This window comes from Chelonia mydas, chromosome 1 (assembly GCF_015237465.2).
Source record: "Chelonia mydas isolate rCheMyd1 chromosome 1, rCheMyd1.pri.v2, whole genome shotgun sequence".
Lineage (NCBI taxonomy): Eukaryota > Metazoa > Chordata > Testudines > Cheloniidae > Chelonia > Chelonia mydas.
The window spans coordinates 270,307,510-270,323,495 of NC_057849.1; the positions used below are offsets into that span (position 1 = coordinate 270,307,510).

The window sequence follows — 15,986 nt, forward strand, 5'->3', positions numbered from 1 at the left end:
CAATGTTTTGAAATCATCTTGGTTTTCACATGTTACTGTCTGTAATCAGTATGATTTTGAAGACGTTTATCAGATCAATATTCTCTTTTTATATAGACTTGGATTATCACTTGCTTTTATCTTCAACTGCTCCTACTTAATCCTCTTGTCAAAGCCCAAAGTCCCTGTGGGAATCCAGTGACAGATGATGTGAATGACATTACAAAACTGGTAAGTGACTTTTAAAAAAAATCCTCTTCTTAAAATATTAAACAATGGAAGGAAGTAAGGACACCTACGTTTTAAGGAGAGATTAAGGTAAATATTTTGATACCTTTTGGATAACTGAGACCAGAATGGTAAACCAGATTGGTGACCAAAAGTGTTTAGAACTGAAGGATATTTGGCCCACCTGAAATAATTTGTTGGTATTGGCCCAGTTTCTACAATATTCACATAATTAAAAAAACCACCTTTACATTAGATGCTTTTGTTAGCAGGCTTAGCAGATAGTTTCAATAAGGATTCCCTCTTTACCCTTAGATTTGATCCAGGTCACAACTGAAGCAGAATAGGGAAGAGTGATCATGTAGGATAACTTGTACTATCCTTTTATACCAGTATGTGTTTAATAGTATTTCATTCTTCAGGGTTGTCAGACTGGCACCTATTTATTAGAATTAAATTCAATTAAACATAAAAAAATATTTCTTAACTGTTAATCACATGAGTGCAATGTTCAGCTAAGTATAGATATAAGGCCTTATCCTTGACTGGTTTCATCTGGTGCAGCTCTATTGGTGTAGTTCATTGACTGGAACTATGCTGATTTCGAGCAGCTGAGGATCTGGTCCATAACTTTTAAGTGTTCAGCAGTAAATATCCCCTAACAAGCCCTATCATCTAGAACCTCCCTTCAGCCCAAATTGTTGCTCTGATGTGGTGAAATGGTTGCAAGATCATTAAGTTTGCATTAAAGACTTCAGTTTCTAGACTTCGGTGTTATGTTGCTTGCATTTAGTGCCGCACATCTCAGATGTCCTTATCCTGTTTAATTTGGGCAGTTCTCATGTCCATCAGGCACATAGTGTATTCTCCTAATTCCTCAGTTTGTTTTCTGTGTTCCTTCTCAAACACTTAGTGTTTCACCGCAGTCCCCTTCAGCTTAATTCCAAATTATTTAAATGTTCATTCAGGATAATAGTTTCTGTTTGAAGAACATTCTGTTTTGTTTCCTCAAATGTTGTAAGAGTAACTTTAAATAACAGAACTGATTATGAGGGTTAGCTAAATAAAGGACAAACTATTCTGAAAGAAGATCATCACCAATTTTTATGAATTGTCATATTTTCAGATGGAATAAATCTGTTAGCTCTTCCACTTTAACAATATATGGCTTAAAACTGAATATAACGTAAACATAGGGAGCAATACATTTGCATGCAATATGAGCATTCACACTGTTTTCCTGTGATAGCTCATCTTAGTAGGATGATTAGCTTAAAAAACTTCACTCCTATATGAATTTTGTTACCTACATCCATTACAAGAGCTAGCGCCTAAGGGCTAGACCCTGCAGGTGGATCCATGTGGCAGATGACTGTGCCCGTGTGGTGAGTAGAATTTAGGCCTGGGAGTAATACAGAAACTAGAAGGGAAATTTTTCCTATTTTTTCCAGTTCACTTACTTGTGTATTCTCTCTCCCCTGTATGGTCAGTTTATGTGAGTGTTTCACACACAAGTCATCACTATAAAACCACAAAAATTGGGAGCAGGACTTGGAGATAGGTGTTGTACCTTAAACTACTTTAACTCTTTTTAAAAATTAGACTATTACAAGTTGATGGTGCCCTTTTAAGTATACTACACTATTGAGAGCTTGTCACTGGGAATGGCATAGGGAGGCTATGTATTATGGGTCTTAAACTACAGTGGTTTTAGAGCCTAAGGTCTTGTCAACACTACCGGGGTAAGTTGACCTAAGTTACGCTATTCCAGCTATGTGAATAACATAACCGGAGTTGATGTAGCTTAGGTCAACTTACTGTGGTGTCTTCGCTGTGCTGTGTCTATGAGAGACTTACATTACTCTTCTCGGGGAGCTGGAGTATGGAGTCGACTGTAGAGCGCTCTGCTGTCGATTTAGTGGATCTTCACTAGACCTGCTAAATTGACCCCTGATGCGTCAAACACACCTGTATACAAGGGTGGAGAGTAATTCATATCGAGCACTGATTGTTCAGACTACAGCAATAGCAAAGTACGATACACAGAATACTTCAAAACTGAATTGATTCGGCAGGGTTTTCAGGTTTCTGTAACAATGGACTATGGATGAAATCATGGCTCCACTGAAGGCAATGAAAGTTGTGCTACTAATTTCAGGATGTCAGGATTAAATGCTCTTCATAAATGCTATTCCCTTCCCCTCCAAAGATACCTTTTAATACTTAAATTCAAAGGAGGTATTGCCTTTATTTTGGAAATGGCTGGGTAGTGAAATGATAGCAGTGTATTTGGAAACATGAGCTTTTATGTTGATTTGTTGCATTTCTTTTATATTCATTAACATTTTATGATCTAGAGATAGTGTATCAATGCATACAAATGTAGATACTCCAAAGAGTTAAGTGATCAAACATTCAGTTTGGGCATCATTTAAAATATATAAATCTTTTAACTTTAAGCATTTTGGCAACATTTATGCACTTCAAAGCAAAATATCTGAATTGAAATGAAAAATGCCTCTGGTTATCACTGGTTGCAAGAGATTGAGTTACAAGGATCAATCATGTGTAAATGGGGAGCATAATAAAGTCTGTTTATTATTTTTATTGCTGAAGCACCTAGAAGCCCCCAGATATGGAGCAGGGACCCATTGTGCTAGAAGTCTACATAGTGAGTTTCAGTTCTGGTGGTATAGATTTGCCTTATTTCTCCATTAACCCAAGGAACTTGTTTCAAAGTTCCACATTATATACCTTAACTGTTCCTTTCTCACTAAAACAGACTATAGTTCCAGGGATGCCACAGGAGCTAATGCTAAATGCACAATTATCTGTTTTGCCTTGAGTTACTTTACTGTTTGTGTACAAGGGCCAAATTCTACCTTTAGTTACACTTACTGATAGTTAAATTTGTTAGTCTCTAAGGTGCCAGAAGTACTCCTTTTTCTTTTTGCAAATACAGACTAACACGGCTGCTACTCTGAAACCTTACATTTAATGTAACTCAGTTTGTCTTTATGCTGATAGCGCCTCCGTACAGAGGTTGATTTGTAAGTCATCTTACATCATCCAGTCTAGTATCTTGACCTGTCGTTCTCACCTCTCATCATGAATGTCCAGACATCAAATTAAACTCAATATGGCCAAAACTGAGTTCTTGATTTCTCCCACCCGCCAAACCCTCTCCTCTCCCCTTTATTCTCACTCACTGTGGAGAACATTGCCTGGATGTCATCTTTGACTCTGTCCTCTCACTGAATCCTTATATTCAGGCCATAAATCTTGCCATTTTTTCCTAACATAGCACCTCTATAATCTGTATTTTTCCCCTCTCTGTTCACACAGCCCAAGCTCTCATCCAAGCCCTCATGTCACACCTTGACTACTGCAACCTCTTCTTTCCTGGCCTTAACTACTGCAATCTCTCTGCTCAAGTCTATTCAGAATTCTGCTGCTAAAATAATTTTGGCTTAATGTCCTGACCACATCAGCTCCCTCCTGGAGTCTGTCACCTGACTCACCTTCATCTCCAAATCAAATATACGCTTGTTGGCTTTGCCTAGAGCCCTTCATAACTTAACCCCACCCAGCCTATTTGTTCTAATAACCTATTGTGATGTCAACCCCTGCCTTTGCTCTGCCAGCATTCTCAAACTTTACTACCCACCAGTCAGTTTCTCCCATAATCATCTCCATGGTTTCTTTCATGCTGCCCCTTATGCGTGGTAAAAATGCCCTGTTAAAATCTCAACAAGCTGTCTTCTCTTCCTTCTACTCTCGCCCTAAGACTTATCTCTGCTATGATGACTACAAATGATCATCATGGCTAGGCAGGTGATGAACTATGACTATTCCTCTTCTCCTTTCTTTTTCCTACTCCCAACCTCTACCTCAATTAGATGGAATACAAATGTAACTAAGATGTGCCAGTTCTTCACCGGATTAATTTGCTTGTATGTTGCTTCCCCATCCTGTACTGTTCATAAACTCCTGTTAGATTCTAAACCCTTCTGGGCAGGGATTCAGTCTTTTCTGTGTTTGTAAAGAGACCAGCATAATGGGGACCGAGTCCCAAATGCGGTCTTTGGGCATTATCATTACATAAAGATTTAGTAGTAATAATTTGGAAGACAATGGAGTTGCTCAGGTGTAAAGGGAGTCAAAATGCATGTATAAAGTGCCTTGAGCTTGGCTGTTGTTCTATAAAACATTGTTCTAGACTATTAAACCATATTTTATTCTATTAACATAAAAATATAGCATGCAGTTTGGAAATCAGCATTTTAGTATATATGCTATACGCCAGCACTCTACTATCAAAGTAAGGAATGAGGAACTTCCTGTAATTTCTGACTATGCGGAATGTTGGACCGTAATCAAGTTTATATTGAGTAATAGACTGAGGATCACATTTTGCTGTAATAAAGTGATGCAAGTATTGGTTTCAGTGGTGTTAGTCTGGATTTACACTAGCATATCAGAGCAGAATTAAGCCCCCCACCCCTTTTTTTTTAGTCTATAAATATTTGCATGGGGAACATTTACCAGAATTTAGGATTTGAAAGAACTAGTTCCTGTAATATACTGAGGTCAGTGGGCATATATCACCATTGACTTCAGTGACAGCAGGCTCAAGTCAAAAGAGATTTAGAAATTATAAAGATTACAGAAATTATATATTTGTCTAAATAGATAGTGATTCTTCTGATTTATATATATTCTGAAGTCGCTATAATCTAGTATTGCAACATAAAGAAATACTCTATAAAATGCTCCTAAAAAGCACAGAATTTAAATGAGCAAAAAGTGGTTTCTTTTTAGAGAAATCTTATCTACAGAACTTTTAATCTTTTTATTTAAATAAAGTTTTCTCTGAGATTTGAGTGACAATTTTAATGTAATATTCAAAATTTAATCTGTGGGAGGAGAAGTGGGTATTAGAACCGGTTCAGTCAGCCCTTTTTTAAGGGCATTTGGAAGCCATAATTTCATGGCTATAGAAGTAATTTTTTTTTTAGAGCTCATTCTTTCTACACTGCCAATCATCTGGGCTTTTATTTTTTTGTATTAAGGCATCTTAAGGGAAATGCACTCTGTTCGTGGAGCAAATATTCCATGTTACAAAACTAATTGCAGCACCTGTCAATAGTAGTTGTGTCACTGTTGCTATGATGATTTTTTTTTTTTTTCAAAAGCAAGTCAACAGAGCTATCACACTGACCTTTTTAGAAAAAAGGTGCTAAATCTCCAGAATTGAGAACCTGCTAAGTGTACTTTCTATGATGGTCAAATGCCACCTCCAGGTCTCAATAAAATTTTCATCAAGGTCATTATACAGCACAAATAGAATAAAAGGCTCCTTCTGTTAGGAATATAAATCTTACATTTTCTTGTCTTATGTATTCTACCTATTTAAAAAGTTTTTCTTTAGACAGTTGGAGGCACAAGTAATATCTGGTATTTACAAGACTCCAACCATTTAAACAAGTGGCTTCAAACACCTCACCTACGGACTCTGTTTTTTCTATTTGATATATTTATGAGCTCTGCATGGAGTTTTCAGACTCTGCAGCATCTGAGCTTTCATATTTAAAAAAATGTTTCTGAGGCCTGGTTGATGTAAGGCAGCTTACAGCGTTGGGTCAGTGTAAGGCAGCTTACGTCAATCTAATTATGTCAGCGTACGCACTACAGCCTTGCTCCCACCAATGTAAGTGCCCTACTACACCGTCATAACTCCACCTTCACAAGAGGTGTAGGGCTTACCTTGGTGTAGTTAGAGCAACGCAGTGTCCTTATAGACACTGCCTTACTTACATCTATTGACTGCCTTTCATCAATTTCAGGGCTCTGCTGGAGTTGTGAAATTGACAAGAAAGCTGGCTCCCCAGCCCCGCTGCTGCTCTTTCTCTGCTCCAAGCTGGGCTCCATCCAGGATCCCAGCTCAGGCTGCCACCTGGGCTCTCTGTGCCCAGACTCCCGGCTCCCCGCCAGGAGCACAGCAGTTGACTAGACTCTGGTCACGGATCTCCCGCTGGGAGCTCAGCTGCCCCCTGCTCCTCTTAGCTCTTGGCTCCCCACTGGGAGCATGGCTGCACCCGGCAGGGAGCTCTGCACCCAGAGTCAAATGTGGCTGTCCCATTCCTGGCAGGGAGCCAAGAAGCCCATTGAGGGTGCCCTGTTCCTGGTGGGGAGCCAAGAAGCCTGGTGCAGCTGCCCCATTTCCGGCGGGGAGCCAGGCTCCTGGCAGGGAGCTGCATTCAGAGCTGAGCCCTGGCTTTCTGCCCCCCAAACTGTCCCACTTAAATCTGTGAAAGTGCTCCTGCTCAGGACACGAATCACCGACAGAAGGGCAGTGTGGATATGAATCAGTGCAGTAGTTACTGCGGTTACTGTAAGTCAACCTAAAATAGGCTGACTTAAGTTTATACTGTAGAGATGTCCTAAGTCCTCATGAGTGAGAATAGTATAACTAATCTAGTATTGTCTTCCTGAATCTTTAGACAGCCATAAACTCTGAAAAGTGTGAACTTCCCAGCTAACATTAATTTAATTGGGATGTTATTTTAAGTCTAATGATGAGGTTTTAAAAATGTCCACATTAGCGATTTCATTGCTGATCATTTTTGCAGCTAGAATGCAGAAGGTGGCAGGAATAAAGCCCCAGGGGGTGGAAAGTAAAAGCTGCTCTAGGGAAGGAAATGCAGAAGGAAGCAAGGAGCAGAGATCCAAAGGCAGGAAAGCAAGGAGGATGGGGTAGGAATAGAAACAAAGGGCAGAAATGGTGTCCTAAAGGGGAGCATATTTTCCCATTGTATGAGACAATAAGGTACTGATCAAATGATGACTAAGTTACTACTTCAATGACCTGTTTTACCTTTTATCTTTCTGAAAACCTTGCTTTGATGTCTGTGGGTTGTTCTTCAGTGACTTCTGAATATTAAAATCCTAAACGTATACCTTACCCCGTGGACTGAAAAAAATGGAATTTGACAATCTGAGACAAATGAATTTGATACCCTGGACTTAAACCATTCTCATTCATTAAACTAATTTTGTTAGGACTGCCCTATTATAAATCCTTAGTGTGGTACAGTATGTTGTTCTGTGATTACAAGTTAAATTAAGGTTACTGAAACTATTTCATTATTGCCTTTTTGATTAACAGGACTGCAGATGAAATCATTTATAATGCACTATGAGACTGTTCGCATATTATCTAAGGATTTCTCAAAGGTCAAGGAAATGTGTCTTGGAAATTCACAAAGAAACTAAAGTTCTTGGCTTTTTACAGAGATTAACATATATAAGGCTGGTCACTTGTCACAGAATTTTGCCCCTCCAAAAATAGTCAGATGAGTCATAACAAACTTTAATAAAATCAAGGGGTTAAATCCTGGGCCCACTGAAGTCCATGGCAAAACTCTCATGGACTTCAATGGGACCAAAATTTCACCAAGGATTCTTGACTCCTCTATGATCTTTACAAAAGTATATGTACTCCCGCCCCACATCCCCCTCACTGACTTGGGCTTCTGTGTCCCAGATAGTTAGGAAGCAGAGGCAGCTCTTGAGCTCTCTGCAGAGGGCTCAGGCAGCATTTCTGGTATTTGCAAGGGACCCAGACAGCAAGACAGGGTGCTCTAAAAACGGGAAATTCTGGAACTGGTGACTTCACTGACCTCTGACAAACAATCACCCCAATTCTAGAGCTTGAGCTGAATTCTTTTTTGCATCATTCTTATTCCAAGATGTTTCCAACGTGTACAAACAGTGGGTGATCTATAAATGCCTTGTATTGCAAAAGTTACTCCACGTGCATCAGGATTATCCATCAAAGGAGTTTCACCGTAAACCAGGGATCGGCAACCTTTGGCATGCGGCCCATCAGGGAAATCCGCTGGCGGGCCGGGATGGTTTGTTTACCTGCAGTGTCCATGGGTTCGGCTGATCGCAATTCCCACTGGCCACGGTTTGCCGTTCCAGGCCAATGGGGACTGCGGAAAGCGGTGGCCAGCACATCCCTCAGCCCACGCCAATTCCCACAGCCCCCATTGGCCTGGAATAGCGAACCACAGCCAGTGGAAGCTGCGATCAGCCGAACCTGTGGATGCTGCAGGTAAACAAACTGTACTGGCCCGCCAGCGGATTTCCCTGACAGGCGGCGTGCCAAGGTTTGCTGATCCCTCCCCTAAACCCTGAATTTCCTGTGTTATATTATTAACATTATTTCAACAAAGTTAGTGTGTTTCCTTTGAGTTTTTTGCACAAAGAATCATGGAAATGTATGAGCTATACTTCCCAATTTTATGGGCCAGTCATTTGCAAACAATTAATTTTTCTAAATTAAAGTAATTTTAAAACTGGATCTAAGCAGCTAATACATGTTTCTCATTTAGAATTTGTTATAAAATCACTTTAGCCTTCTAATGAGTCCCAAGATGATAAACTTTCAAGTTCTTTCCCAAAATGAACTTGAATCACAATGTTTATTATTCCATTTTCTTGCCTAAAGCAATACCACTGCAGAGCATAAATTCATTAGTCTGATAATTTAGTAACAGAGCTAGATCTCACTTTATTTTCCTGTAGATTTTGATAAATTTAATTATGGAAATAAATTAATATGAGAAGGTTGACCTTCTGGAAAGGAGGCTTCCAGCACAAGTGGACAGCATGGTTTCTGCCAACTTAAAGGGGTGGTACAGGAGTGTCTAAACTAGAGTAGGATTAAAAAGCAGAAAACAAAGCTCAGAATGCTAGCATATTGAACTTAGCTGTTTGCTTATCACAGCCATAACTTCTGTGGGGAAAAAATGATTTTTTTCAGGCCTTTGTAAGGAGTCATAGTTGTCAGTCCAGTCAACTTGCTGCTCAGCAGGACTACCATAAATATATACACATTTTGCTTTAAATCCAGTCCAAAGTAGTGGATTGTGGGGGAGTGACAAGTTTTAAAATGGTTTTAATTATTTTTGGAATGCATAATATACTTTATCAAACAAGATACATTAGCTAGAGTTTTATTAAAATGTTCATGTTTACATTTGGTGATTTGTGATCTCTTTCTGCTTTTAAACTATGGCTAATGGCTATTTAATACTTTTCTAATATAAAATCAACTTAAACTGTGGTGTGTTTTGACTTCTGTTTTATTTAAAAAGGAAATGTCACATTTTTAATTTTTGACATGAACAACAACCACCCTTAAGTATGAGCAGTAAGACTGCTGCTCTTGATAATCTATGTGGTCACTAGAAAACAACAGCTGGGTTTTCAGGTATAATTGCAGTATGAGGTGATAAAAATTCTTGGAAGATGGTTCTGCAGTATCAGCACTGTCAGTTGAAATCACTGAGGAGCGGTGTAGATATGTCTAAACTATAGAAGTGTGAATTTACAGAGAAATGCAATAGGTACTATGTAATTATCAGATGTGTAAAAAGTTGCCATTTAGTTCCGTTCACGGTTTTCTTTTTCTTTGACTTCAAAATTCTCAAAATAGCTCATGATAAAAGAACTTCTCAAAACCAAAGCTCTAATATTGGATCATTTCATTGCAGAGATGCACATAACATTCCATCGTTCTTGTACAGTACTCTGTTCTTCTGCTCTGTGTGGTAAGGGCAGGATACTGGAATTTGTATCACTTGTGAAGCATTTCTATGGGGATTCATTCCTTTTTCCTATATTTTTTTTTAACTATATTTTTAAAGTCAACTTTTTGCGTGTCATTCTTGACAGCATTCAACTGAATATTGAGACTCCCTATGTGACCTGATAGTGTCCATCACAATTGCCAACAGATGGTGTCTTTACTTGCTTCATTTTTATAAATAGGAAACTTGGGGCAGGTATTACAACCTGGTCCTGTATCCACTGTATGGGCACTAATCTATAGTGAGCTGACCCCCATTGCTGTGCTTAGAAGCCAACTGGGTTTGGCCTAGCTCTGGGTCCCTAGGACACACTCAGACCTCTTGCCTACTGTCCTCCTTTCGGATGTGCGGTGCTGCTGCCCAGTCACCTTATATCCCAAAATCTGCCTGAGTCTCCTGCATCCTCCAATAACTTTCACATGCACCCCTAGAGCTCCACCATTCTGGGCTTCTAGTTTAACTCCTTCGGGGACAACATGGCAGGAAAGCAAGGAACACAAGCTTAGTAAAGGAGTTTCTTAACCAGTGAGTACTTTTAAAAGCACTTGAGTGATACACAACACAAATCTTGAAATGCACCCCCCTCCCCCCGGCCCCCGGTCTGATCTCATCCCTTCTCTGATTCTGAGGTTTGTCACCATTTCAAGCTAGCCAAAGTCACTTCTGCAAGTCCTCCTTACATGTGATGATAGTTTCCTTCCCCCTACCACACACCTGCCAGAGCAACACCCTGCTCTTAATTAAGATCTATCTCAGGGTAGGTCTACACTACAAATTTACAGCAAGGTAGCTGCACCGATGCAGCTGCGTCACTGTAGCGCTTCTGGTGAAGATGCTGTAAGCCGACGGGAGAGGCAGTAGCTATTTCTACACTGGTGCTTAGTTATACTGACCTGTGTTGCTCAGGGGTGTGGATTATTCACATCCCTGAAAGACATAGTTGTACCGAAGTAATTTTGTAGTATAGACCAGGGCTCAGTTTCCTTGAGATGTGCTCCACTGGGATGCTCCAGCCCCTCCGCCAATCATGCTCACCCTGCCTTTGAATCCCTGTGTGTTTTTTAAAAAACGTCTCTTGGGAGTGGGTCAGCAGTGCAGGGGCAATCAAGTTGCTGGCTCCTCATTGACAGTCTTTCAGTGAGGTATCAAACACCTTTCCGAGACAGGGCAGCTGTCTGGAATGCAATTCCATAGGCTTGCCTTAGGCAAGTTTAGACAGATGTTCAATACATAATACAAAATGGAATTAATAATTTGATAGACATATCTTACTCTATTATAGCAGGGAGCTCATCTTCCCATATATCTGTAAAGTACCATGCCAGCCTGGGCCAGAACATAGCTCCATTGGCTTCAACTGTGCTATGCCATTTTAGACCTATGAAAGATCTGGCCTAGGATGTTTAATAAATACATCTTAGTAAAAGCTCTTTCTGGTCAGAGTGAGAATGTATGCTCTGATTTGGCCATCCCCAAATTCCCTTTTTTTAGTTACAAATTCTACAATCGATCATAGAGGAAAAATGTCTAATGATAATCTGGTATCTCTAGGGGGTTTAAGGATGTTAATTCTCAGTAAATCTGTAATCTTGGCCTCTATTTTTTTTAACTGTGCATGAAAAGTGCTTGACAGGCTTTGTGCCAGTAAAGTAGACTGTATACATAATGCATGTCCGTTCTTGTAGTGTTCATTGACGTGGAACAAATTTAATCTTGAACTGACCTTTCTTAAAATAATATACTATTGCTGACAGTGCTAAGTATCAAATCCCTGTAGATTATGTATGGGGAATTTTGCGCCAGCAGAAGTGTCTTCAGTGTCTTTGCTGTTTAAAATGCTGCATCCCTGAGCATAGCAAATAAACTGGAAAGGCAATCAGAATATCTGTTAATGTGGCATGATGTGTGGGTGTGCTATTGGAAAAGAAAGCATAAGATTACAAAAAAAATGAGTGGGAGAGGGTTCAGATTAAATAAACCAATTTAAAGAGGAAATAAAAGTACCAACATTTTCTTTAAAAATAAATCAAGGGCAAATATACTGCAACAGTATTTTTCTAAAGTTCTACTTTCTACTGAGTCAGCACCTCAGAATTAAGAAGCAAAGGGCAATAGATATAGAAATACGCATTGGTGAATTCAGTGACACCTTTTCAACCTCTACTTTTGGAAGGTGCATGTGCAAAAAAAGTAAAAATCAGTCATAAACTATACAGATTATATAAGGGTCAAATTATATAAATATATAAGAGCATGAAGGTGACTATTCATGCACATATTCTTATATAATATGACCTTTTTAACCCCCTTTAGGAGAATGATGGAGGTCATCAAAGTGAGAGTCTCATGGTTCACCCCATGATATGAATGCAATAACATTTTGAACTTATTTAGGCATAAGTATTGCGGCTGACCAGAACTATGTGTATACAGTGACTGCTTTGAAATTTTGTATATAGTTAGAGCGGTTGCTAGTGCAAATGATTCAATGAGTGAGAGTGTGGGAAATTAAATGGCATTGCTACAGCAGCATTCAGAAAAGGAAACTTTTCTAAGTAAAAGTGCCCATAACAGAATGTCCCTTGTTCACAAGAACTGGGGATGCTTTTCTGAACAACGTTTAGGCCACAGTTAAAGCACTTAAGCAGGTGTTTACATCCAGTAGACTTAATGGCTTGAAACACATGCTCAAAAATAAACCTGCTTTGCTGAACTTGAGCATTAGTGAGCAGGATGCAGGCAATTGCTTGTTTAGGGTTTTTTTAACTGGTTTCCCCCCCTCACCCAGGAAAATTTCTCATCCAGGGTCTACCTGTTTGGGGCATTACATGTTACTTAAAGAATGACTGTTTCACTTTCCACATATAGATTTCAGATATTTCCAGAAGTTCAGTTAAAATATGGAAATGTAAACATACTCCTCCATTAACTAATAACTCAGACTCTTCTGAAGGGTAGTGCTGATACCAGTCAGGTGATACTGACAGTAGAATTCCTGTACCAAATCGGATGAGGAATGTGGACAAAGACAAGTTAAGATGTTTGTACACCAATGCAAGGAGCCTGGGTAACAAAATGGAGGAGCTAGAACTACTTCTGCAGGAAGTGAAACCACATATTCTAGGGATAACAGAAATATGGTGGAATATTAGTCATGACTGGAGTACAGGTATTGAAGGATATGTGTTCAAGAAAGACAGATGGTGGAGTAGCAAAAGATGGTGGAGTAGCATTGTATATTGATGATGAGGTAGACGGCAAAGAAATTAGAAGTGATGGAATGGATTAGACAAAGTCTGTTTGGGCCAAAATCACTTAGGGGAAGAAAGCTATTAGAGGTTCCTCTGACATAGTGCTTGGGGTGCATTATCGACTACCAAGATCCAATTTGGATATGGATAGAGACCTCTTTTAATCAAATAAATACTACTTGGAATTGTGTGATTATGGGGCCTTCATTTCAAGAACAACATAAGAACGACCATACTGGATCAGACCAAAGGTCCATCTAGCCCAGTATCCTGTCTTCCAACAGTGACCAATGCCTCAGGTGCCCCAGAGGGAATGAACAGAACAGGTAATCAGCAAGTGATCCATTTCCTGTCACCCAGCTTCTGGAAAACAGAGGCTAGGGACACCATCCCTGCCCATCCCGGTTAATAGCCATTGATGGACCTATCCTCCATGAACTTATCTAGTTCTTTTTTGAACCGTGTTATAGTCTTGGCCTTCACAACATCCTCTGGCAAGCAGTTCCACAGGTTGACTGTGCGTTGTGTGAAAAAATACTTCCTTTTATTTGTTTTAAACCTGCTGCCTGTTAATGTCATTTGGGGACCCCTAGTTCTTGTGTTATGAGAAGCAGTAAATAACACTTCCTTATTTACTTTCTCCATACCAGTCATGATTTTGTAAACCTCTATCATATCCCCTCTTAGTAGTCTCTTTTCAAAGCTGAAAAGTCCCAGTCTTATTAATCTCTCCTCATACGGAAGCTGTTCCATATCCCTAATCATTTTTGTTGCCCTCTTCTGTACCTTTTCCAATTCCAATATAACTTTTTTGATGCACCACATCTGCATGCAGTATTCAAGATGTGGGCGTACCATGGATTTATATAGAGGCAATTTGATATTTTCTGTCTTATTATCTATCCCTTTCTTAATGATTCTCAACATTCTGTTAGCTTTTTTGACTGCCGCTGCACATTGAGTGGATGTTTTCAGAGAACTATCCACAATGACTCCAAGACCTCTTTCTTGAGTGGTAACAGCTAATTTAGATTCCATCATTTTATATGTATAGTTGGGATTATGTTTTCCAATGTGCATTACTTTGCATTTATCAACATTGAATTTCATCTGCCATTTTGTTGCCCAGTCACCCAGTTTTGTGAGGTCCTTTTGTAGCTCTTCGCAGTCTGCCTGGAACTTAACTATCTTGAGTAGTTTTGTATCATCCGCAAATTTTGGCACCTTACTATTTACCCTTTTTTTCAGATCATTTATGAATATGTTGAATAGGACTGGTCCCCGTACAGACCCCTGGGGGATACCACTATTTCTCTCTCCATTCTGAAAACTGACCATTTATTCCTACCCTTTGTTTCCTATCTTTTAATCAGTTACTGATCCATGAGATGACCTTCCCTGACATATCCCATGATAGCTTGCTTTGCTTAAGAGCCTTTGTTAGGGGAGCTTGTCAGTCTTTCTAAAAATCTAAGTACAGTATATCCACTAGATTTCCCTTGTCCACATGCTTGTTGACCCCCTTAGCAAATTCTAGTGAATTGGTGAGGCATGACTTCCCTTTACAAAACACGTTGACTCTTCCCGAACACATTGTTAATTTATGTGTCTGACAGTTTTGTTCTTTACTAGTTTCAACCAGTTTATCTGATACTGAAGTCAGGCTTACTGGCCTGTAGTTGCTAGGATCGCCTCTGGAGCCCTTTTTAAAAATTGGTGTCAAATTAGCTATCCTCCAGCCAGTTGGTACAGAATCTGATTTAAATGATAGGTTACAAACCACAGTTATTAGTTGTGCAATTTTGCATTTGAGTTCCTTCAGAACTTTTGGGTGAATACCATCTGGTCCTTTGATTTATTACGGTTTAGTTTATCAATTTGTTCCAAAACCTCCTCTAATGACACCTCAATCTGGGACAGTTCCTCAGATTTATCATTTAAAAAGAATGGCTCAGGTTTGGGAATCTCCCTCACATCCTCAGCCGTGAAGACCGATGCAAAACATTCATTTAGTTTTTCCCCAATGGCCTTATGATCCTTGTGTGCTTCTTGACCAGATATAGATTGGAGGACAAGTGCTAATAATAGTAGGGCCAGATATTCCTGGATGTGATAGCTGACGGATTTCTTCAACAAATAGTTGCTGAACGAACAAGAGGTGACACTATTTTAGATTTGGTATTGGTGAGCAATGAGGACCTCATAGAAGAACTGGTTCTAAAGGACAATCTTCGTTCGAGCGATCATGAGTGAATTTAATTTAAACTAAGTGGAAGGATAAACAAAAACAGATCTGCAACAAGCGTCCCTGTTTCAAAAGAGCTAACTTTAAAAAATGAGGGGAATTAGTTAAGGAAGTGGACTGGACCAAAGAACTCAAGGATATGAATGTGGAGGACGCTTGGAATTACTTTATGTGAAAGTTGCAGAAGCTATCTGAAACCTGCATCCCAAAGCAAGGGGAAAAAATTCATAGGCAAAGGTTGCACACCAAGCTGGATGAGCAAGCATCTCAAATAGGTGATTAACAGAAAGTACAAAGCCTACAAGGAATGGAAGATAGGAGGGATCAGCAAGGAAAGCTACCTCTTGGCAGTCAAAGTGTAGGTATAAAGAGAGAACTGCCAAAAGCCAAGCAGAGTTGAACCTTGCAAAGAGAATTAAGACCAATAGTAAAACATTCTACAGCCATATAAATAGAAAACAAGGAAAGAAGAAGTGGGACCCCTAAGCACTGAGGATAAAATGGAGATTAAAGATAATCTAAGCATGGCCCAACACCTAAACACATACTGTCCCTCAGTTTTTAATGAGGCTAATAAAGAGCTTAGGGGTAGTGGCAGGGTAACTAATGGCAACGAAGATATGG

General features: G+C 39.5%; 1 protein-coding gene across 2 annotated transcripts in view; it reads left to right on the plus strand.

Moving 5' to 3' along the window:
* The window catches only part of KITLG (KIT ligand), an 88,550-nt gene that overhangs the window by 30,296 nt on the left and 42,268 nt on the right, over window positions 1-15,986 (plus strand). For both annotated transcript variants that reach the window (XM_043546423.1, XM_027821680.3), the window contains exon 2: window positions 97-210. In XM_043546423.1, coding sequence (XP_043402358.1) covers window positions 97-210 — 114 coding nt within the window. The remainder of the gene's footprint in view (window positions 1-96; window positions 211-15,986) is intronic.